This window comes from Carcharodon carcharias, chromosome 7 (assembly GCF_017639515.1).
Source record: "Carcharodon carcharias isolate sCarCar2 chromosome 7, sCarCar2.pri, whole genome shotgun sequence".
Taxonomy (NCBI): domain Eukaryota; kingdom Metazoa; phylum Chordata; class Chondrichthyes; order Lamniformes; family Lamnidae; genus Carcharodon; species Carcharodon carcharias.
In genome coordinates this window covers 53,257,146-53,282,052 of record NC_054473.1, presented here as the reverse complement: position 1 = coordinate 53,282,052, position 24,907 = coordinate 53,257,146, and the positions used below count along the sequence as shown (strand labels likewise).

The 24,907-nt window shown below is 41.0% G+C and overlaps 1 protein-coding gene across 1 annotated transcript in view; it reads left to right on the top strand.

Moving 5' to 3' along the window:
- The window catches only part of tafa4b (TAFA chemokine like family member 4b), a 195,901-nt gene that overhangs the window by 160,191 nt on the left and 10,803 nt on the right, over window positions 1-24,907 (top strand). Inside the window, exon 5 of the mRNA XM_041191618.1 lies at window positions 24,357-24,485. Within this exon, the coding sequence (XP_041047552.1) occupies window positions 24,357-24,485 (129 nt within the window). The remainder of the gene's footprint in view (window positions 1-24,356; window positions 24,486-24,907) is intronic.

Below are 24,907 nucleotides of genomic sequence, written 5' to 3'. Positions count from 1 at the left end.
CTTTGTGAGTCCTTCCCCTGCATCCCACCCATACCTCCACTAACAGTTCAGCTGCCGCAGCTGGATTACAGTGATTCTGGAGGGAAAAGTGTGTGTGTGTGGCAGGGCTTTTCGGATCCTCGTGCAAGCTCTCTCCCATGCACGCAGAGCCTTCCTCCATCACGCTCGTCTCACTGTCCCGAGCATTTTCAGTGTTGCCTGCTGGGGGTTCTCTTTCAGTTGTCCATCTGAGCTGACCTGCAACTCTGCCCATCCATTGACTGCACACCCATGCAGCACCTCTGCTGGTCCAACACGAGGATCTGCTCACTTTTGATTTCAAGAACATGGCTGCAGGCTCCCCCATCCTTTTCCCTCCCCCACTCATACATGTCCTTTCCCCCATGACAGTGGACCACCTCGGCATCACCTTCTACCTCCCCACTGTCACCTACCAACATGAAACTTTGTCGTTCCAGGATGTTCAGGTGAACGTACACGTTCTCTATCTTCATGAGAATCCCACCCCCTCCATATTGACCTCCCTGACCACTTCCTTCCCATCCCCAGGGTCTGTGTCTGCCTTTGAGTCCCCACCAACAACCCTTGCCGTCCCTTCCAGCACTACTATCACAACCTCATGTTATGATCCTGCCTGTTTCCTTTCTCCACAAAAAAAAAGAGAAAACAGTGACCCCTGTAGACTATTCAGGAAATCTCTGAATAACATTCCTCTCCCCGTCCCTTCCCCCAACCTTCATAGGTAGTCAAGCAGCTTCCTGGATGCTCAAACAGTTGCTGATTACCCAAAATCCCATCTTCCTTCTTGTGGCCTAATCGTGTTCAAAGAATTAGTCTGACAAGTAACACTGAAATGCAGTTTCAGCTGTGATTAGGAGATAATTAAGTAGTATTTACATTTATATAGCACTTTTCATAATGTGGGATGTTCTAAAGCACTTCAGAACCAATTATTTATTTCTTCTGTAGTGTACTCACTGTCATTATATAGGCAATAGCATGGACCTTTATAGTTACAGGGCTTGAACTAAGTCCTAAAATTCTGATGGGGACTAGTTAACGTTATCGGGAACAATAACGGGCGTGGGAAATGTGATATGTGATTAACCCACTCTTGTTCATTTTGCTGCACTTAGCCTGGTAAATTCATGCTGCCTGCTCTTTTAAATAATTGCTTTATGCAGGTATTGTTGCTCTGTTCATCAGCTGCACGCTTCAGCAAGAGGCTCAATATCACGAGTAGCTAGCGTTGCTTGAAGACAACTTGCGTTTTTTAAAAGGGAGCTATATTGTGGCTACAAGAAATATTTTGAGTTTTCTCAAAAGTCAGCCTGGACTCTGACACTTTGAAAAATGGCTGAACACATGAGAGACCAAGCACTCAGGTTTTCAGACAATGCACTGGAATTCTTAATGGAAGAGGTGGAAGATGGATGCAGTGCAGGAAGTTTAGTAATCTGACACGAGTTGTCAAGGTGAGTTTTTCTTCAAATGACATATGCTACCAACTGCACCACTAACCACTGTTCAATTCATTACACCCCCATCATCTACCTACTGACAATCAATATTAGCCACTACTCAATCAATCAATTCAAACGTTTTACCTCAACCTCACACAATTAGCACTGTTGCAAACCTCACACCCAAAACTCACAGCTGACACACATTGGCAGCTATTCCTCCACAAAAGCCACATCACTCAAACCTATTGCAGGACACTCTCTGACATACTTCTTCCTCTCTTGCAGGTGAAGGTAGCGACCAACAGCAGGCAGCAGCAAATAACTGAGGGAGGAGAAGCATACCCATGGTGGAAACTGTGCTGTACATCATAGGAAGACACATCATTGAGGTTGTGACCACTGGGCTAAAGGGATCAATGATGAGGGTATCTCCTTACCTAATCTTCATTCTGCCATCCCACTTCTTCCTCATCCTTCAATCTCTTCTGACTGAGAAGCTGCAGACAATGTTACCCCATGCTTTCTCTCCCTCCTCACTATACCTTGATCCTTTCCCCTTTTTTACTTCAGGTGTCCAAGAACTGGAAGCTTCCCAGTTGGTGGAGGAAGATGAAGAAGACAGTAATAACAAATGGGCACTGTCACTCAATCTTACATTCACAGTCACCTGCTCAGATATTAACGGTGTGTATTTTAGTGGCTAGGATAGAGGAGGGATCTGCATGTGGTGAGACACCAGGTATAAGTATGCAGGATCAAGAGCAGGGGCAAAGGATAACACTAATGCCAACTCATCAGAGGATGGGGAGCACACTAGTTCTCTTGCAGCGAAGTCAAGTGAGGACTTCAAAATGGGCCAAATGTCATAAGTAGGCCGATGGGTGTACATAACCAAATGCTTGCTGCTAGAAAGCTTGAGCACAATGTCAAAAAGCATGGAGGAGTCCAGCTCCAACTTGGCACAGGACTTTGTGCAAGAGCTTAGAGTTCACCATTTCAACATGGAACAGATGGTCACCTCCATCAGCACACCTGTGGACCCAGCATGATGCAGCTTCGGGGGGCTAATGTCATAGTTTCCATTGCAGCACAAGCAGCTCCTGTCAAAGGTCTGAATGCTGTGGGAAGCTCAAATTTCTGCCATCATGGTTCTGAATATCACTGTTAAAAGAGGCTGCCGGGCACCATCACGGTCTGTCAATTCTGAGGCACTGCTCCATCAGTGTGGCAGTGGCTCCACGGAGCACAAATCAGCTGTTCTCCCTCAGGATGATAGCATTTCTGATCCCACCCTTGCCCACACTTCTAGTGCCCTTGATGTTAACTGTCAGTCAGCCAGCCATTCTGCTGCAGCCCAAGCTGAGCAAGTGCAATCTGAAGCCAGCCTTTCTACCCCCAAAGCTGCTGGAAGTCATTTTTCAAGACTATCTGCAATCTCCTCAAATGAAGGTCATAGCCTTCCATCACCCATGCTGCAGTCACTAGGGAAGAACCTGGTAGGAGCAATAGGAAAGACAAAACTGTATGGAAGACAGACACTAAGGAAATGCACAAGGGTGATTATTTTGTATGCATTATGACATGGTTGAGTTTATAAAATTGAGTTAGAGTGTACATTTCCTGGTGGTTTTTATTTTTGTTGTAGGAAAAAGGATGACACGATGGTTAATGAGAGAGGAAAGTTCAGGAGTCTGGAACTTTTAGTGAATGGGGAAGTGTTGTTGAGTTTACTGGTATTGCTCATTAGTAATCTGATTACGTAGACCCCAGGTTGAAAGGGGTTGTCTACAGTGTAGCTTCCCTTCCTCTTCCTGTTCCTTCACTTCCTATTGAACTTCTTTCTTCTCCATTTCCTCCTCCTCCACTCCCTCCTTCTTCTCTTCCTCATGCTTCTGCTTCTCAATTTCTCACCTGATAGATGGTGGCAAAGAGTGTTCCATCATAATGGCCAGTTTATACAGCATGCAGCACACCACTACAAATCCTGATACCTACTTAGTTGAGTACTGCAGAACTCCTCCATTCCATGTAGTGAAAACATCTGAGAGTGCCAATGGTGTGTTCCTTGTGGCAGTGTGGTTTTTATTGTAACCTTGCAGTGCACATGTGACTGGGTTTGGACTGCAATCATGAGTCATGTCATGAGTGGATAGCCCATGTCACCCAGTAGTCAGCCTTTGATGTGCTGTGGTGGGTCAAATACAGGTGGCACAGAGGACTGCATGAGTGAAGGAATTGTGCCTATGGCCAAGACAGCAGGCGTTCGCCTGCATGATGCACTGGCTGTGGTCACACAGTTTCACATTGAGGGAATTGAATCTCTTTTGGTTCATCAAAATGGCTGAGTTCACATGAGGTAATGTGCATGCGGTCCATGGCACCGTATACCAGATACCTACTGTCTGTGCTAGTCCTCTTTCTCACTCTGCTTGCTTGTCTCTGTCAAGAGCAAATGAAATGAAGTTGCCTCTCAGTGTAAAAACGCCTCAGAGGCATCCCTTTTGCTATAGTGTACTGAGATATTGCTTATATGCCAGATGCTTAAAAGCCAAGATTCACAGGCACCTTAATAGCCACATGCAATTATGTCATGCCCTGCTTTGATGCTATATATGTGGCTATAGCTGCTGGCAAATTCCAGTCATGACATCTTTTGTAAAGCAAAGATATTTTAAGCATTAGCCCTCACTGAACACGTGTAAAAGGTTGGTTCCTTAAAGATCTTCGGCAGCAATGCCCTTCTGTAGAGAGCTCCTCTTCTCTTCCTCCTCATCCCACTTCTAGCAGCTTGTCCTGCTCTGCATGGCCTCTCCTTATATACTTAGTTCCGTGAGGAAGTCATGTCTGGAAGCAAGTCGTTTCAGAATAAGATTCTAAATCAACAAGAAAATACCTTAGCACCAACCGAAGCACCACCTGTACATATTGAAACTTTAAACAATTATAGGACAGTGCCAAAAACATGTACAATTGCACCAGCTGCCAGCTGAGTACCTTTAAATAACACTGGTGGGAGAGCCTCCATTTTGTTTTATGTCATGCTCAGACATTTTTCTCCAAAAATTAAAATCTGACAACATGAGGCTTTGCACTTAATTGGTTAATTTTCAGTGCCAGAAAGATTGTTTGGCACTAATGAGCACTTATTGTACTGTTAAAAGGATACCTAGACTGGAATAGACAAGTCCTGATTTGCTATGGCCTGTTTAGCTCATATCTCCTCTGCAAATACAGCAACTTCACCCCATTCAATACATTTCAATGGTGAGTCAGGAAGAAATATACTGTTTTCGCAAAACCTGGAATCATACACCTGACAAATTTCCCTCCCTGTGATATGCAACAGCTTTGTGGCAAATCACACTGATTTACCACCACACTGGATCATTGTATTAGGATGCTGAAAGGCAGAATTTTACCAGCCCCTGGAAGAGGCAGAGCAGGCCCCAGTAAAACAGCAGGTCGTCACATCAGGATGGCTCCCTGATGCAGTCCCACTCCAGAGGAAGTTTCCTAGTGGTGGACAGGAAGTGGCCTGATGTGCCTGCTCCACCAAAGTGGGCATTTGATTTGCAGTGCCCATCTCTGCTGGTGGTGCTGCTCAGGCTTCAGAGCTACTGGCCCTCTAATTGATCTGGCAGCATCAGGAGGAGCCTGCCCACCATCCTTATTTGGAAGGCAGGCCTGGACATGGCCAATTAGGAGGCTGCCTCTGGTAAAATCACTAAGTTGGTCCCACTGCTGCAAGTGTGAGCTCAGGACCTTCATTTCATCTGAATGTTGGGGTCCTGCAGTAAAATCGAGCCCCCAACATCAGTCCAGAAAGAACTCAAATCAACACAATTTACTCAGCAACCTTTGGAATTTTGAGCTCAAACTCAGATCCGACACCCATTTGAAGTTGTTGATTCATTTGTGTATGAAAAATAATGAGTACAATTAACCTCTTAATTATTTTGACACAGAAAACTGGGCCAATAACTGTTCCTGCATTACAATAATGATTACACTTCCGAAGTATTTAATTGGCTGTAAAGCACTTTGGGAAGTCTGTGGTCATGAAAGACACTATATAAATTCAGGGCCCGGATTCTTCTCTCGTTGGGCGGGATTGTCAGGGGCGGGTGGGAACGGTCAGGAAGCCAACCGCCGCCTGTGATCAGGGCCGGAATATGATTTCACACTGGCGGGTCAATTAAGGCCTCCCCCAGTGTGAATTGCGCACTTCAGGGCTCAGCACTGCTTGTGTGGGGGTGCAGGAAGGCAAGAGCGCAAGTTCGCACATGTGTGTGGGTGTGCACTGGAAAATCTTACTGAGGCACAGAGCTGCCTCGGAGATGAAGAATTTTGAATATTAAAAATAAAGACTTTTTATATCCATAAAAAAATTCTCATTAGGCATGTGCCAAGCCAGGTGGTAAAAGGAAAAAGACTTGGGACAGAATTCCTCGCCGATCGGGCAGGCGCGTGCCTGACCCATGCGAGCATAAAATGACGCGCGATGACATTGGCCAAGCATCCCAACGTCATCATGCACTCGGGCGATATTTCGGTCAGCGGGCGCGCGTGCGAACCGGCAGTGCGTCTGCTGACAATTAAAAGGTCGATTATGGACATTAAAAATGTAATTGAATTAAATTTTTCACTGCCCATCCAACCTTACGGTTGGCAGGCAGGCAAAAAGGCCAAGCGACCTTAGCATTTTCTGCAAGTCTTTTTTTCTTTTATTTCCTGGCTTGGCACATGCCTAATGAGAATATGGATCAAGATGAAAAATAATAATGCAAATGTTGGGCTGGAAATTTAAGAGGGGTATTTTATTTCATTTACTTTTTAAAAGTAAATATTTTTGTTTGGATCGAGTGAAAGGCCACGTGTCCCTGTTATCATAGTGATAGCACACACAGGATAATATTATTTCTGAAGACAATTCATATTGTACTTTGGTAGATGTCGAAGATGGGATTGCCAATATTTTTTTCCTCGAAAACAGCATCCTTTTAACATTTGTACCATTTTGTATTGGAACTAATGCAGAGCCAGTCTTCAGCTTGGGCCGAACACAATCTCAGAGGAGTTGATAGTATGGACCAAGGTTTGTCAGCAAGGAGCTTGATTCAGCATCACAACCTTTGTTGCAAGCTTTTCAGCACTTACATGTTGCCTTATAGTTGTTTTTTTAAAAGAAAAAACATGGCTGTACAAAGATTGCGAGCATGCCTTTGAACATGGATAAAACAGCATGACAAAGGCAAGCTGTCTTCGATGTATATCTCATTCTCGAGTAGAAGGAATAAGAGATGGTTGATTTGTGCATTGTGGATGCTCGATTACATCAGTAATCTTTTTATTTTCTGTGAAATATTTTTTCAAAGAACTTCTCACTATATAATTATTGCATACCTCATAATGTACTCTACATAATGTTCAAAATCTCTATAAGCATGGGGAAAAAACGTATCAAGTATAGCAAGTCAGTAATATACTTTCCTAGGCTCATGTGACTCTGGACTAATTCCCAGGGTTACCAAAAATTAGGACTCTTGTTAAAATGAATGAAATTGTTGTGCCACGTGGGAAGTTTCTCATTCATCAGTGATATTCCTGAAGCAGCTGAAAGGGAAGAGAACTCAAAGTAGCAGGTCTTTGTTGCACCTGGAAATTTGAAGTTTTGCTCTTTTAAAAATAGTAATAAGTAGTTTTATAATTATATGCAAATTTTTAATATGTTGAAGCTGGGCTCAATGCTGAAAAAAATAAATTATAAAATGTGTCTTTTGCTTTATGAAGATGTGTCACTTGCTTTTTTTATTTCTTTATTCTTCTTTAACTATCACAAATATTGTTCTTCAGGAGTTTCCTGAAATAAAAACTACCTGTATAATTATATATTGCTTTAACTTTTAATGTCGCTTAGTTACCATATGGTAACAAATAGTTTAGGAGACTATTTCTTACTCGACGGAGAGTGCAATGAAGTATTGCAGTCACTGCACATATAATGGGCTATTATTTTATATTAAAATCCCAGCAAAAAAGAATATTAAAAGCTTTCAAACAAGGAAAAAATGATTAACCACTTCAGTTCAAAAAAGCAAAATGATTTAATTCACCTTGCTGAAGTGAACTTCATTTGACAGCACTGATCGTTTGAGTCTTTGTTTGCTCATGTAAGTAACTTTTGCAGATTACCTGAGGAACAACATACAGAAATAAATTACTGTGTCATTGATGAACAAATAGGCAATCATGGTTTTAGAAATGGTATTGCTGTGAAAATATTGATTTTTCAATATTGAAGCTAATAGATAATCCCTGCTGTTGTGATTTTATTATAAATGTCAAAAGAGTATACCTCTGATGTTTCAGTTAGTAAATGCTCAGGTAGGCAGGTTCCAAGGTCACAATTATTTTGAAACTAGCCGGGGTAGCAACATGGAGCCTCAGTTGACCTTCGGGGTTTTTGGCAAAGAGTTCAGCTTCAGCCAGAGTTCCCTTCAGTTGACAGCATCCAGTCCATGCCCCCTACTGGCAAGCTCAGAGTTGAATGAGGACAAGGTCAGGCTCAATTGTGATTCTTGTCACCCTAATAAAGAAACCTGTCAATGCTCAATGCCTAATCTGTGAAAAATGATATATTGGGCAAGGCACTAGAGAACTTTTGGTACCTGTAGGACTGTACCACTGCATGTGTCAGCTCTTGTAGGGCCACAGGGAAGAAAATTAGAGAAACAAAAGGAAAGAAACATAAAATGGCTCCAATGGGACTACTGGGATGAGATTATTCTGAGGGCGATACAAAGCTGAGAGCAACTGGGATTTTAATTTAAACAGCAACTGTCACATTAAGAATGTAATGAACCACACATATTCCTTCAGTTTGTTTTTACTGACAACAATGGCTACTTCCAGCCATTGGAGGTTGTCAATTATAGATTCTTTGACATGTCTATCAAACGCTTGTTTTGTTCCCCTCATTGCTGTTTGCAAACTTTCAGCCACAGCACATGGCCAAAAGCAGACTATATTTTAAGTTGCATTTAAGCTGGAAAACGTTCAGAGTTTCTTTGCATTTATTAAGTAGTATGGCTAATATTTAAGTTGCTTGTGGAAAGTATTCAACAAAATGTTAGATATGACACAAAATCATGAAAAAGACCTAAAATGCGAAGATTTAACTTATGTAGCCAAACAACTATAGTCAACCAATGAGGTAAGAGAATGGTTCTAAAAGAAAGAGCTCACACAGATGCAAGGAAAACTGCAAATAAGTGGACTGGCAGTACTATAAAAAGCAACAATGGGATACAAAGAATATAACAAGAATGTAACATGGAAAAATCCTTGTAAGCAATATCAAATCAAGAGCCTCCATAAATATATTAAGGGAAAGAGTGGTGAAGTGGAATGTGGGCCTATTAAAGATAGATGCAGGTGAGACTAAATAGCTGGTTTACAAATCAGTTACTAAAGATCGGCAAAAGGTGGCACATCCTACTCTGTACTTTTCTGAATGTGCTTGTTACTATGCTTCCCATTTGGTGACATCATTATAATAATAAAATAAAAGCAAAATACTACGGATGCTGGAAATCTGAAACAAAAACAGAAAATGCTGGAAAAACTCAGCAGGTCCGACAACATCTGTGGAGAGAGAAACAGAATTAACATTTTGAGTCCATATGACCCTCTTCAGAGACATCAGAGATATCATTAGACCAGCTTTCATGTGCGCAACATGTCTACAACTTCTCTAAATTCCTCAAACGTCCTCTTGGTTTAAGGTTGCTTGACATCAATTCTTGGATGATCCACAACTTTCTCCAGCTCAACACTGAGCCGGACCAAAGGCATCATCTCAGTATGTGCACAAAGTTTGATCCCTTGCTACTGGCCACTCTCCCTCCCTGGACATTCTATCAGTTGAAATCGATTATTTATAATATGGTTGTATTATAGGAGCTTGAGCAGACCTTTAAACCCCTTGTCCATGCCATCACCGAGGACATTTACTTCCATTTCCCCAGAATTAGCTAACTCTGCCATGCTTCACCCTTTGTCACTTCCAGACTTAAGCACTGAAAGCCTTTTCCATTCCCCCATCCTCCGCTTGTATAAACTCAACCTATCTGAAACTCTGTATCCTGGTCCCACAAAATCTCACTTGCTCAATGGACGTATCCTCATTTACTTTCACAAACTGTCAATCTCCCATTCTTTAAAGTTAAAATCCCTCCATGATCTTCCCCACCATGTCTCTCCAGCTCTAGATCTCAGTTGAATGCACCATTTCACTGATTCTGGTCTTTGGTGCTTTTGGCCCACAATTGGTTGAAAACCATTCAAACGCCTTGGTCTTCACACTTTGGAAGTTACACATTTAGGGGAGATGGTGGCAAAGTAGTAATGTCACTGGAATAGTAATCTAGAGACCCAGGCTAATTGTCTAGGAACATGGGCCTGAATTTTACCTTTGGCAGGAGCGCTCGATCGGCAGGCCCGGGAGCAGTTGGGAAATGGGCCCCTGACCACGATTGGCCCCCGACCAATTAATGGCCAGCCAGTGTGAAATGTGCGCTGAAAAGCTCAGCGCTGCTGGGGTGGGGGTGGGAAGAGGGCAGGCAATGACGTTTTCACCGGCGTGGGTAAGTACTGTGAGAAAGCTCCCTGAAGGTAGACAGCTGCCTCAGAGAGCTGCAGACTTGAAAATGCTTAAATAAAAGTTTAAAAAGCTGCAAAAAAATGTCCATGTATCACAATCAATCACCTGAAAATCTAACTGATAAAAATGCTGCCCACAGATAGTTATTTTTATTTTATTTTATAACGGAAATTTCATCCTGCCTTTGGATGAGGTTTGATGCAAAATGCAAAGGTCGCCTGGCCGATTCGCCCATCCGCCAGCCGTAAGGTTGGATGGGCAATGAACAATCGGAGACAATTGCGCTGTAATTGGGCTTAATTTCCCACTTAATTGTCGACAGATGTGCTTCTGACTTTTGCGTGCACTCGCCGAGAGAAATATTGCGCGAGTGCACGATGATGTTGGACGCTTGCCTGATGTCTTCTCGCGTGATTTTACGCCCAATGCGATTGGGCGCCTGCCCGCCCACGGGACGTAAAATTCAGCCTCAGCTGGTGGAATTTAAATTCAATTAATAAATTATCTGGAATTGCAAGCTAGTATCTCAATAATGGTGACCATGAAACTGTCATCGATTGTTGTAATAACTCATCTACTTCACCATGTCCTTTAGGGAAGAAAATCTACTGTCCTTACCTGGTCTGGCCTACACGTTACTGCAGACCCATGATAACATAGTTGACTTTTGACTGCCCTCTGAAATGGCCTAGTAAAGCTACTCAGCTCGAGGGCAATAAATGGGATAGGCAATAAATGCTGGCCTTGTCAGCAACACCCACATCCCATGAAAAAATAAAAAAAGTCATTCAAAATTGAAATTCAATAGGGAAACAGTCAGTCTGGCCCAGATCAGTCTGTATTCATCTTAATCCTCTATATGAAGTATTCATCCCATACATCCACATTGTTCCTTTATCCCTTGATTTTTCTTTCCTTCAACCACCACCTAACAGATTCTTAAATGTTGATGTGGTCTCTGCTTCAATCACTGACACTGGTAATGCATTTCAGCCTCACAAACTGCTGTGTAAAAATGTTTCTCCTGCTATCCATCCTACTTCTCTTCCATTTAATCTTATATCTGCAACCACTTGTTCTATATCTCTCAATCATGGGAAGCAACCTGTTTTTTATCATGCTGTTTGAGTACATTACACTGAGGTTACAGTTGGCATGTGAATTTGCTCTTTGGGATTCACTGATAACATGGCTTTGAGTTCTTTGATGGACTTTATTCCAATGATGTACAGTCCTCCAAACTTAAATCTGAATTTATTCCTCTGCATCTAAATGTTTAAATGTTAATGTGCACTTGTCACTAAAATACTGACGTAGGGAGCAGATAAAAAAACAAAAACAGAATTACCTGGAAAAACTCAGCAGGTCTGGCAGCATCGGCGGAAAAGAAAAGAGTTGACATTTCGAGTCCGTATGACTCTTCATCAGAACTAAGACACATAGAAATGAGATGAAATATAAGCTGGTAGAGGGGGGTGAGTGGGACAGGTAGAGCTCGATAGGGGGCCAAATGATAGGTGGAGGCCAAGGAGAGACTGCCAAAGATGTCATAGACAAAAAGACAAAGGGGCGTTGACGGTGGTGATATTATCTAAAGGATGTGCTAATGGGGACATTAAGGGTAGAAAGCAGGATAAGCAAGTGGCAGATGGGCAGATAAATTCAGTGTATGTGGTGTACGTCTCCCAATATCAATGATTTAGAGAGAAATATGGTAAACAATACTTTCTGTTAGTTTCTGTTAATCTCTTTTTAATACATGCAGTTGTTCTGTATCTAATTTAATGGATTTTACATGATTCCATAACTTGGATTCCCCTGCTCTGTGTTCACTCCATAGAATATGAGGATTTGGGTTTGTTACATTTACTGTAGGTCACTTTGTCAAGTGTGTCTCTCCGCCATCCCTATTGGGTATTTGTTATGTTCTAGGGCCAACTTGTAGCCTACTTGTTCGCTTGTTCTACAGCCTCCCTGTATCTCCACTGTGTTGGAATGAAGGTTCATCTTATTTCTTATTTTCATACATTCTTTTCCAGGAACTCAAAACTACAGAACTCATTAGCTCCCTCAGTTCCTCCCACAATCAAAAGGTGATTAAAACTCAAGCTGGCTATCATATTACTTTATTACTTGATTTATTTCCTTTTCTCTTCTACTCTCTTTCAGCTTGTGTGCTGTGTACTATGGGTTATAGATAGGAATATTACAAGGATTGCTTTGTTTAGGTTTTTAATAATATAAATCATAAGGGGGAAGAAGAAAATGTGATTATATTGAAGAAATAAATTATGTAAATATATAATGTAAAAATAAAACCACAACCAGCACAGGGTTGGTGTAAATATAAGTACATGTCTTCACTATACTTATTATGAAATTAAATTTCCCCTTTAATGCAATTCAGGGGTTGATTTTTATTTTTAACTTCTGTCTGATCATCATTATCTAAAAAATATATAGAGTTCAAAAAAGCCGTTAATAATGTATAGTAAGCAAAGAGTTGGATCAAATTTTAATATATAAATCAAATAAACAGAATGTATTGTTAGTGTTATATGGTTGTGAATTAGAATGCAATGAACTTCCCAGAATTTCTAGAATGAACCTAATTACTATAACTGCTACTTGATGATCAAATTAAACATTGTTGTGATGACTGAAGGGGCGGTATTTTATGCAGATGATGGGGGTCTTGCCTGCTGGCTGGAGAGCCAGTGAAAGCCCCGTGTTGCCTCCTTTGGGGAATGCCTGTTTCATTCCCCATTAGGCACTTAAGTAGCCAGCAACAGGTCTTCCCCTGGATCAAGGGCCTTGTGGGTGGAAATCCCACCCCTGTGAGAGCTGCTGGCTAATCAGAGGCTGGTAGCTCTGCATTGCAGACTGTGCTAGTGGGAGTAGTGGATGCTTCCAGTAATGCACTCAGTGAGAGGCCCAGGCTCACCAAGGGAGCCAGGTCAGAGGTGAGTGAGGACAGCAGAGGGAGTCAGCAACAACAACAAGAGGGGTGGTTCTCAGCAGCCCCCCATCCTTCCTGTTGCTGGATCCCTTGATCAAGCACTGAGTGCCTGACAGCAAGGGACACCCCCTCCCTTGTCTCCCACACTGGATGCCAGCAAGAAAGCTTGGCAGGGTTTGGGGTTCCTGCATGGGGAGTCTCTTGCCTGCTTCTGGTTGAATACTAGTGGTGGTAGGATAAGGTCCTTAGGTGGGCATTAATTGCTGACTTAAGGGCCTCAATTGGCAGCAGGACAGGAAGATCGTCCATGAGCCCTTCACTACCTGCCACCCCTCCCCACCGCCCCCAAACCTGGTTAAATGCAGCTCGACCTCCAAACCCGCATCAGGCAAGGACATTAAATTCTGACCATGGACTCTGCATTCTGTTTTTCAGTGGCCTGGGATTCTGTGTTACACTAGCTATCTGGAGCTGCACTATCTAAAATTGGTTGTGTTGCTGGATAATAAGCAGTTGATAGAACATGTAATCTGGACTGTATGCAAAAGTCTAACTCAGATCAAGTTGTGAATACCTAACAATTTAAGGATTGCTCAAAAAAATTCAGGAACTGAACTGCTCAATAACTGTTTAATTTATAAACACTTGTTTTACAATAGCCGTCCCCTGTAAATAACATACTGCACATTGAAAGCCATTTTTTGGTTTGAAAATACACTTCTGTATGTAATGTCATCTGAAAAAATAATATTCTTACAATATAATTAAGAAAGCTATGGAACCATAGGCAGATTCTTGAAGTTGCTCCTTCCCTTGAGTAAATCACACTTATATTTTTGATTTTGGTTCTAAAATTCTTCTGTAGGTTTTTGTTTAGAATAATATAATTTCAAATTTAAAAATTAATGTTTTCTATAGAATAAATCATTGTCTATCTAACACAAAGCAAGTGAGGGCATTTCTACTGTAGAGCCAAGTACGTGAGTCCAGTGTGGAGGGCTGGCATTTTGTTCATTTCGACAAATGAGCTCATTAGTGTGTGGCAGGTTTTTTCCTAAGGGATGTACTATATTTCCTGAAATGTGCAGTCGATTGTGTAGAATGTGAGGCTATACTGATATATATATATTTTTAAAAAAAAATTCAGTTAAGGTGCTTTCTCTTTCTAACAATCCATCTATTTTGCTTCTAATTTAAGTTTTTTGTCCTGTTTGTCTTCGCAAATCGCACTGACATAGAAAATAACTCCACTTCCTGATAAATCATTTGTCATTTCGCCCTTGATTGTTATTTTAATTTATATATTCTGCTATTGACTGCAATTTATCAGTTCTGAATTCATATTTTTGCTAAAAGTTCAACATTTAATGAATGATGTTCCAGATGGTTGTCTGTGCCTCAGTTATACTTGAGGACGTACTGATATTTTAAAATTAAAGTGATATGTAAGATGGATATATTCACTAGGGAATATTCTGAAAACTAAGGAGTATCAGGCTCGCTGTTAAAGAAAATAGAGTGAATTCAGTTTGTGCTGACTGACACCTACTTCACAACAAATAGAATGTGGTATAATACATGCCACAGTGTCTGACATATAATCATGCTATTTTTCAAAAACACCACTGAAGCATTACAGCACAAAAGACCATTTCCGCAAGCACTCCCTGTCGGTTCCCTGCCTCTATTCACCCTCTCTTATGTAAAGAAGCTTCATTGATGGGAACTCCACCAAAAACACGTTAATTACACGTTGGGTTATTTTTATTAATGTAGTTACCAATGCATTTTGAACAAAACAATGCACAAATAAGATGGGAATTTTAACCATCTTGGATAGGTGGGAGAGGTGATGATGTTGGATGGGCTGGTTAATTTCTGAAAAATCTGAAATCTGGGGTTGGCTGGGTGGGGAGAACAAGTAATCTGTTGTTGAGAGGCAGGTCAGTAATCCTAACATGACAATGAGGCAATATGCCACATGTTGTATAGTCTTTTACATTTAATGGCTGAGGCCTAGGTTTCCCAGTGATGAGAGAACCTCGCAACTGCAGGGAGGTGAAGACAGGCAAATCCAACAAGATGCCTTTACAGCATAGCTTGTGGATCAGGAAGTGCAAGAATACTTCCTCCTGGCTTTCCAAGCTTTGTTTTGTCCATATGGCTGGGGAAGAGGATATAATTTTATGTTGATGTTAACAATCAATTCAAAGGCTTCAGCTGACACCAGGAATAGATCTCTCAGGGCAGAACTTCTACACTCTCACACTTATTTGCCTTTTTGTCCATCAGCTGATGAGCATCCTTCACTTTGATTGTTTAGCTTAAGTTCTTTGTGGACTGACAGAGGATTTCACCATCCTCACACAATGATCTGTTGAGACAGTAAACCAGTGTGATTTGCCACAAAGCTGCAGCACACCAGAGGAAGGAAAATTGGTCAGGTGTTGGATTTTAGGTAGCTCTGGGTCACTTCCTTCTCATAGGTTACGCAATTGCATTGACGGGTTCAGATGAGGTTACCTGTCTATCCTTTCAGTTAAAAGATGATAATTGTTATGGGAAACCTGCAAAAGGCATAGACTAATTGAAACCAAAGAAAGTAAAGCACACAATAAGCTGATTTTAACTAGCTGGGCAGCAATATCATGAGACAGTCTTTGGTAGAATTCAAAAGGAGAATCAGCCAGTAATAGAGCTGCTCTATTTTAACCACTATCTGACCCCTCTCCTGCCAATCAGGGAGAGCTAAAATTCCCCTGAATAAATTTACAGCATCAGGGTGGAAGATTTTCACTTTTGCTATTTGTAGCAAAAAGTATAAACATTTGAAAAGAATGTGTACAATTTTGGTATAAACAATAAACAGGAACCGGTCCCTCCAGTGTGTTCTAAATGTGCTGTATGTTTGAATTGGACAGTTCTTCAGATATATTTCAAACTGTTGTCAATTTTTACATTAAGTCATACAGGCAGCCGTTTTTACAGGTGTGATAAGATAGGAACAATGTATATTATGAAAACTGCTTATGGTATTTCACACATGGTGGATTTAAACCATGGTCTTTGATTCATAATTAAGTGAAATTAAAATTATAAAATGAACTCTTCATTTTTTTTAGTTTGGTAAATATGTTTTATTGTGCATCCTCAGACAAACAATTTTATTCCGTTATTGCTTATCCAAGGTAAGTTCAGTTACAAAAGGTATAGTTAGCCAATTAGATTCGACATAGAACTAATAGTTGCCAGCGCCGTCAGTTCAGATTTCTGAGAATGGTGGATAGTTGTGATGATTCCCAAGGAATATAAGAGTATTTAAGGGAATAAATGTAAGGGTATATATGGAATAAATTAAAGTTGGTGTCATATTTTAGAAAATTTCCCAGGCAGGAATGTGGTAAAGTGAGGGATTGGCTCCATTAGGAGCAGTGGCTCTGAGGCACAGAAAATTTATCAGCCTGGCTTCATAAACATGTCTCTTCTCAAATTCCCAACCAAAACAGTCAGGAAGGTGGTGAATAGTGACTGTCCAGTGATTAAAATTGGGTAATAGGAAACCACAAATGGGAACTGAGAGGCACAGCTTAGGCACATGGTTAGCTCCTGGAGGAGAATTCCTGTTGGAGTGGGGTGCCCGGGGCAGGGCAGACCCAAGATTTCCTTGTGGGGCCTGGAGGAGGTGTTCACCTGGTAAGGGTTCTTCTTCCTGTTGAGTTGGTGTAAATGTAGAGGTGTTCTTGTTTCTGTATAGTCAGTATGTATGTAGAGGTGAAAAAAATAGAACATGCTAGAAATACTCAACAGGTCAGACAGCATCTGTGGAGAGAGAAATAGGTTTCAGGCCTTTGAACTGCTTCAGTATGTGTGGAATTGTGAGGGGAACTGATGTGCAATCATCAGTGAACATTCCCAGCTCTGATCTCATGATGGAGGGAAGGTCATTGATGAAGCAGCTGAGGATGGTTTGGCTTAGAGCGCTGCCTTTAAAGACCTGGCTTGGATCATAACCAAGAATATGTCAATTTTTTATTTGTATAATAAGTTGTCATCATGTTTGAAACTTTTCAGGTAAAGCAAAAAATTTGGGAAATTACCTGACTTATCATATTACATTTGTTAAAATACGATCGCTGATGGCATTGTACAATAAAAGTTTGATAAGGTCAAATCTTTTTAGTTTCTCACATCATTATTTTTCAAAGGAGCTTCAGATCAATATGATTAAGTGCATGGTGTGATTGAAAGTTCATTTGTCACCTTTTGAAATATTCTATAAGACAATTTTGCAGTTTAGAGGAATGCAGAATTATGTGATTGAATGCTGCTGATAAATTGCAGGCAGAGTCTAGGGAAAGTGACCTAAGTACTGTACTCTGCCACAATTACATTCAAAGAGTATATCCAGGATTAATCTGCTGCAATTTGGATCCCTGTATATTGTGCACACATAGCCTGATTGTTACAGTTTGGTAAGTGTGCATGTGCAAATTATTGATATCATGGCTTCATTATACTGAATCGCTGCGTGCATCAATACTTTGATATAAGGTGTTATGATGTTGCTACAAGAATTGTGTTGCTGCTGCAAGAGTGGACCTACTGAGAATGTCATTGGACACTGTGATGATCCCTACTAGTTGTCTTAGGTTCTCCTAATGGCCCTTAGTAAGTGTAATGCTTATTTAGCATTCTTTTAAAACTGGAATCTGAGTCCACAGGCTCTAGAGCTAGGAATGACTTCTGTTGATCCTCTGCTTTGCATTGTCAGATCCTTTTAGCTTTGACTTTGCTGGCATCCCTGTGTCTTGTGTCTCACCCCAGTGCACAGCCCACATTGGAAAAGTCTACAAGAGCAACTTGCATTTATATAGCATCTTTAATGCAGTCAAATGTCCCAAGGCACTTCAGGAGTGTTATCAGACAAAATTAGACACTGAACCACATAAAGAGATGTTATGATGGGTGACCAAACACTTGATTGATTCCCTGGAGGCAAGTATAATAGAAGAATGCCGTGTGGGCCTTGCACATGACAGCTCATGGTGCTACCTGCCCCGGTGAATTGACGTAAACTGGTGTAGTGCCACTAGAAGCAGAACAATGTAAACAAATTTTTCACCAGGATGCAAATTTTAACTAAAAGGTGTTGCCAGATTGGGAGGCAATGTAGGTCAGTGAACACAGGTGATGGGTCAACAGGGCGTAGTGTGAGTTAGGATATGGGCAGCAAAATAGCTCAATTTTACAGAGGGTGGAAGCAAGGTGGCCAACATGGAGAGCATTGGAATAATTGAGTCTGTAGGCAACAAATCTTAGATGAGAGCTTCAGCAGTGGATTGAATGAAATAGGGGCAGAACTGGGCGATATTACGGAGGTGGGAGTCAGATGTTTTGGTGATGGAGAGAAGTTCAAGTGGGCCAGACTTGGGATTTTACACTCCCATTTGCGGCGGGCATCACGGCAGGTAGGGGGGGAAATTCAGTGGGAGGGACTGGAATCAGTTACACACTGGTGTGAAATCCTGCTGCAGCGGGATCATCCGATGGTTTCTGCCATGGCGGATCGCGAATCCTGCTGGAGGCGGGATGCAATGAGATGAGATGCAAAGTAATGCCCAACCAGAATTGGCCCGCCATGCCGATTTACTGTTATGCCGGCAGGAAAACATGGTGGTCCAGAACACATCCGAACCAGTGTGACTTGTTAAAGTCGGGACTTACTGTTAGGGCCTAGCTCAGATCACGGATATCCGAGGAGAAGAGAATGCTGGAGGCCTACAGCTACTGAACCCTGGAGAAACACATGCATCACATGTTGGGTGGATCCTCATGGGCGATAAACTGACTGTGAACAAGGCAGCCAAACTAGATAAATACCCAATCCTGAGGATAGACGACTTATATGCAAAGCTAGCTGGAGGCAAATCCTATTCAAAACTGGACATAGGCCATGCTTACCAACAATTAGAGCTGGATAGCACATCTAGAGGATACGCACAAGGGTCTGTATCAATATAGTCACCTACTCTTTGGAGTATCGTCTGCATGTGCAATCATCCAAAGGACAAAGGAGAGTCTTTTGCAAGGACTTCCCCGAATAGTAGTATACCTAGATGATGTTCTGATCACAACTGAAACTGAACACTTGGCCAACCTGGAAAAGGTGCTAAGAAGATTCTTGGAAGCTGGCGTATGATTAAAGAAAGAAAATTGTACATTCCAAGCATCAGAAGTTAATTACCTGGATCACAGGGTAGATGCCATGAGTTTGCATCCAGTGGAAGAGAAAGTAAGATGTGCCCCCTCTGTCCAGTGTAACCAAACTCAAGCCTTTCCTGGGTATGATCAACTATTATAGCCGCTCCATGCCAAACTTGTCCACAGTGTTAGTACCATTACACTTGTTAAAAAAGAATCACCGTTGGTTGTGGAATTCACAACAGGAAGAAACTTTTGTGAAAGTTAAGAAGTTGTTCCATTCGTCATGTTTACTGGTACACTACAACCCATCGAAAGAGTTGGTATTAACATGTGATGCCTTCTTATGGTGTGGGAGCCATGTTATCACATAAAATGGAAAATGGATCAGAAACGCCCATTGGCTATGTCTCGAAAACCCGCTCCACAGCCGAGAAGGGTTATTGCCAGCTAGAAAAGGAAGGTTTATTGGTGATATTTGGGAGTAAGGAAATTCATCAGTATCTGCATGGACGACATTTCACCATTGTGTTGGGTGAAAACCATTAAAGGGTTTTTCAGTAAGAATAAAGCCACTCCGCTAATAGTATCAGCAAAAATTCAATGTTGGGCTTTGATATTATCTGCATATGAGTATACCTTTTATGCATTGCCCTGGTGTGCATATTGCAAATATAGGCGCAGTCCATCGTCTCCAGTTACCAGATAGCATTGTTAATGCTCCAGTGCCACAAGAAGTTGTGCTTGCACTAAATTTCTTGGATTCTTCATCTGTGTGTGTGAAACAAATTAGAAATTGGATGAACAATTTTGTCAAAAGTCAGAGACCTTGCATTGCAAGGGTGGTCAAATTTACCCATGTCTGAAGAGATGAGACCAGTCCATGCCTGAGAAACAGTGTTAAGTTGTCACGATGGAATTGTGTTCTGGGGATCAAGAATTGTCGTTCTTTCACAAGGAAGAGAACCACTCTTGACAGAGCTTCACAGTGCACATCAGGTGTATCGAAGATGGAATTGTCTGCGCAAAGTTATGTCTGGTGGCCAAGCATTGACAGTGACATTGAAAGCATGGTCAAGCACTGTCACCAGTGTCAGCAACAACAGAAGTTGCTTATTTTAGCTCCACTGCATTTGTGGGAGTGGCCTGGTTAACCCTAGGTTAGAGTACAGCTTGACTATGTTTGACCATTCTTAGGTACCATGTTTTTATTGATTGTAGATGCGCATTCTAAATGGATGGATCTGAAGTCAGATCACCGACATCGGACTCAACTATCGAAAGGCTGTGTCATTGGTTTAATATACGTGGCCTACCGGAAGTCATTCTTTCTGATAATGGGACAGTCTTTACCACTGCAGTTTCAGAGATTCATAACTTTAAATGAAATGAGACATATTGAAACAGCACCATATCATCCCTCATCAAATGGTTTAGCTGAGAGAGCTGTGCAAACTATCAAATTTGGAATGAAGCAGTTATCAAAAGATGCCATAGAAACTCGACTTTCCCGCTTTCTTCTGAGTTATTGTACAACGCCTCATTCAGCTACAGGTTCAATGCCATCTGAATTATTGATGAAACTCTGCCTATGTACAAGGTTAAGTCTGGTGTTTCGAAACTTAGAGGGGTAGGGAGAGAAGAATCAGGGTAATCAAAAATTGAAGCATGATATTCGTAGCAAAGCTCAAAGATTCACTGTAGGAGGCACAGTTTTCGTGCAGAATTTTACAAGTGGACCTTGTTGGGTTCCTGAAGCTATTGTCTCAGAACCCGGTCCCTTGTCCTTTCAGGTGGAAGTGGAAGACGAGTTGTTCGAAAACATGTGGACCACCTTCTGAATAGAGGGACATTCCAACAACCAGTTATTCCACCTGTTATTAATATCAAACCATTAATCCCTGAGGTGACAGACTGACCTAGAGTAAACATGCCCGATGTCTCTGTAGAATTGCAAAACCCTGAACTGCCACTTTCTAATGATGTATCTGGTGCTGCAGTTCCTGATCATGTCGATCTTGTGGTAGGACTACAAGTGGTAGAGCTACGTCGCTCTAAGCGAATAAGGAAACCACCTCAGAGACTTAATCTTTACTCACCTGAGTTGTATATATGTATATGTTATTGGGTATTCAAATGTTCTCTAAATCGGAACTGTTTAAAAAACTAAAGGGAGAGGAAATGTAGTAACTCAAGGTATAGCCTCTCCTGCTGTCTATCAGGGGTCACATGATTGTTCTTGCAGGCTCCTGCCAATGAGCCCTAAGCATGGGTAATCTGGCGGGGGGAAGCTTCGTGTTGAGGACCTGGTTCAAGCATATAGCATCTGAAAAGCTCTCTGTAATAAAGTTTATCTGTTCTTTGTTAAAGCCTGTCCAGTGCATCAAATCATTACAACATCCCTCTTTAAATGTAGTGCCCACATTTGAACACAACACTCTAGCTGAGGTCTGTCAGTGATTTGCAGAGGTTTAGCTTCAAGCTCCCTTGTTCAATGCCTCTATCAACAAAGCTAAGTACCCCATTTGCTTTCTTAACTGCCTTACTAAATTGCCCTGCCACCTTCAAGCATTTGTGAATATTCTATTCCAGGTTCCATTGCCTTTGTTTCTCCCTCAAAATGACACCGTTTAGATTATGCTGCCTTTCCATGTTTTTTCTCAAAGTGCATCATTTCATGCTTATCTGCATTGCATCTGCTTATTTCAACAGTCTGTATCTTCCTGTGGTCTGCTCCTACACTGCTAACTATTTGCTACACTGCCAAATTTTGTATCATTCACACACTTTGAAATTATACTCACAATACCCAAGTCCAGGTATAACAAAGCAAGGAATGGTGCTAACACCAACCCTTAGGAGACCTCTCTGACTCCTGTCCAGAAGGCAAATCATTCATTCATTGCTAATCTTTGTTTCCTATTCCTTAGCCAATTATATATCCAAATTACCACTGCCCTCTTAATGGCATGTGCCTCTATTTTCTGAGCAAGCCTGCTTTGTGGTACTTTATCTAATGCCCATAAAAAATCCATGTGTACAACATCTGCTACACTAATTTATCAATCCTCTTTGTTACTTCATCAAAGAACTTCATCAGGTTTCGAGTAGTTTTCCTACCATTAAAGTACCAGATTTTCTCAGCTCCCCTTTTTTGACCAGGGGTTTACATTTGCAATGCTCCAGTCCTCTGGCACCATTCCAATAACCAAGGAGTATTGAAAGATCATGGTCAGAATTTCTGCTATCTCCATCATTATTCCTTCAACAACTTAGGATACATCCCATTTGGACTGGGAGAATTGTTAACTTTGAGTGATGCCAACCTATTGAGCGCCTTCATTCTATTTAATTTTATCCTATCTAATATCTCTACTTTTCAATCCACTGTATATGCAGGCTAATTAACAGTTTTGCCTAGAGATTGTGAACATTAGTTTCCGCTTTAGCAACTAGTTTAGTCTATCTACAGTGGATTATCTATTGCATTGTATGCATTTTATGCATTATTGTTTATTTGTTTGCCTATTTGTTGTTCAGTAAGTTTGCCTGATTGTGTGAAATGAGGTCTGATTTTGTTTTATGCTCGTTTACTAACTGAAGCTGTGAGAAAGATCTCATAAGGATACAGGATAGGTTCAATGGCCAAAAGAAACTTGAAAGAAGGGATTTCTGTTTGTTATTTTTGGAACTTCATTTAAAAGTCCATCTATTCATCAGGATCGTTGAAGATATTCTCAAGAAATGGTGAGTTAAAACCCATCCACTAGAGAAATATGAAAGCTCAAGTATCTAGGATAAGAAGGGAAAGGAGACCACAAAATATAACCCCCCTTACCCCCCACTGTTAATTTTTCCCTTTTTATTACTGAATTATTGACATTTAAAGACCTGCGTTAAATTAGTAGAAATTGTAACAAAATCCACAAACACTGGTAACCACACTGAGTGTACTTTCCACTTGTAATCCCTTTGAACAGGGGAAGTTCATTTTTCACAATATGAATGTGAGCACTAGTTCCATTAGTGCCATTATACAAAGGGGAAAGGATAATTACTTAATTAATGTATATGAAATCTGACACACTATCACTGATGAACTCTAAAGGGGTCTGGTAATGGCTCTTTCACTTCAGTTTGGCACCAGACTAAACAAACCCTTTATTGTTAAAATACTTAATAATGTGTTCCTTTCTGTTCAATACTTCCTCAATTATTACTAGATGCATTGAATCCACTTAGATAAAAGGCATATGGAATGAACCGTGTCTCATAGGAATTCTCTCACTTTTGTAACCTGCAAAAATAGCTTCTAGTGGCATGCAGAAAAAAACCTGCAGGATAGCTGCTGCAATATTTTACCAACAGCAGTCCCTATCTCATCGTCAATATTTTTCATGTCTGCATGTACTTTAATTAAAAATTGCTTGGACATTTATGCAACCGATCCACGAGCACTAATTCAGGTCCCAGCAAAAGATGTTACCATATCCATTTGCCGATATATCTTCCACCTTTTAGTCAGTGTTGAGCCAGGCCATTTATTGGTGGCAGGGAGGAGAGGTTTTCTGTTGTGGGAAAATGTCTTCCTCTCATTGAATTGCATATCCTGGGGTTGGAGAGTTACGGCTTCAAAGCTGAAAAACATTGCTGCAGAGATGAGTAGTTGTGAGGGAGTGAACAATAGAATGGAGCAAGGAAGCAAAATTAAAACCAAAGAGCTTTAAATTATATAAATCAATGCATTTGTGCAAAGGTGGAGTCTTATCATTTGACAGCTAGTAACTGGAGAACCTGTTGCAACTCAGGTAATTTTACTTATAAATATGACCCATTTACCTTGGTTAGAACTATAAGCCTACTAAATGGAGCTCAAAAGTCCAGTTATAAAAATAAATTGACTTTAGCAGCCAGACAAGGAAGTAAATGATATTTAATAGCTGTTCTGTTCAAGGTTCAGTCTAAAACTGAAATAATGAAACCTAAGCCATTTCATTTGTTTTATGCCATTTGTATGCATAATCTCCCATCACTAATCGGGAATCGGTTTCTTTCCATTCTTTTCTAGCCTCTGTAGTGATGCAGAAGTGGTGGTGCCATATGAATCCTTGCCTAGAGGGTGAGGAATGCAAGGTTCTTCCAGACCTTTCAGGATGGTCCTGCAGCAGTGGCAACAAGGTCAAAACCACCAAGGCAAGTAAATTGAAATAGCAGCCAGTCTTACTGTGCACTGATCTTAAGTGTAAAGTTATAGAACAATTCTCCTAAAGGTTCTGCGCTATTACTGAAATAAAAACCAAACCTGTCACTTTCGATCTGCTAGAAATAGCAGAGTTAAGCATCAGAATGTTCATGGCTATATTTGTCGACTATCAATAATTTACACAGACTCATTTATGATATTGCTGAGGAAAACTGTAAAAAACAAATCGTGTGAACATAAGCTTTAATAAAATATTAGCACTGATAAAAGATAAATTTATAATTTGGAGAGTTTATGAAGCTATCCAAATAGCAACAGCCAATATTTAATTGGAAATTTTGCACAAACTGTACAATTTTGTTTCATGGAAAAATAAAATCTATTAAAACTGCATAAATAGTGGCTGTCGGAAATGA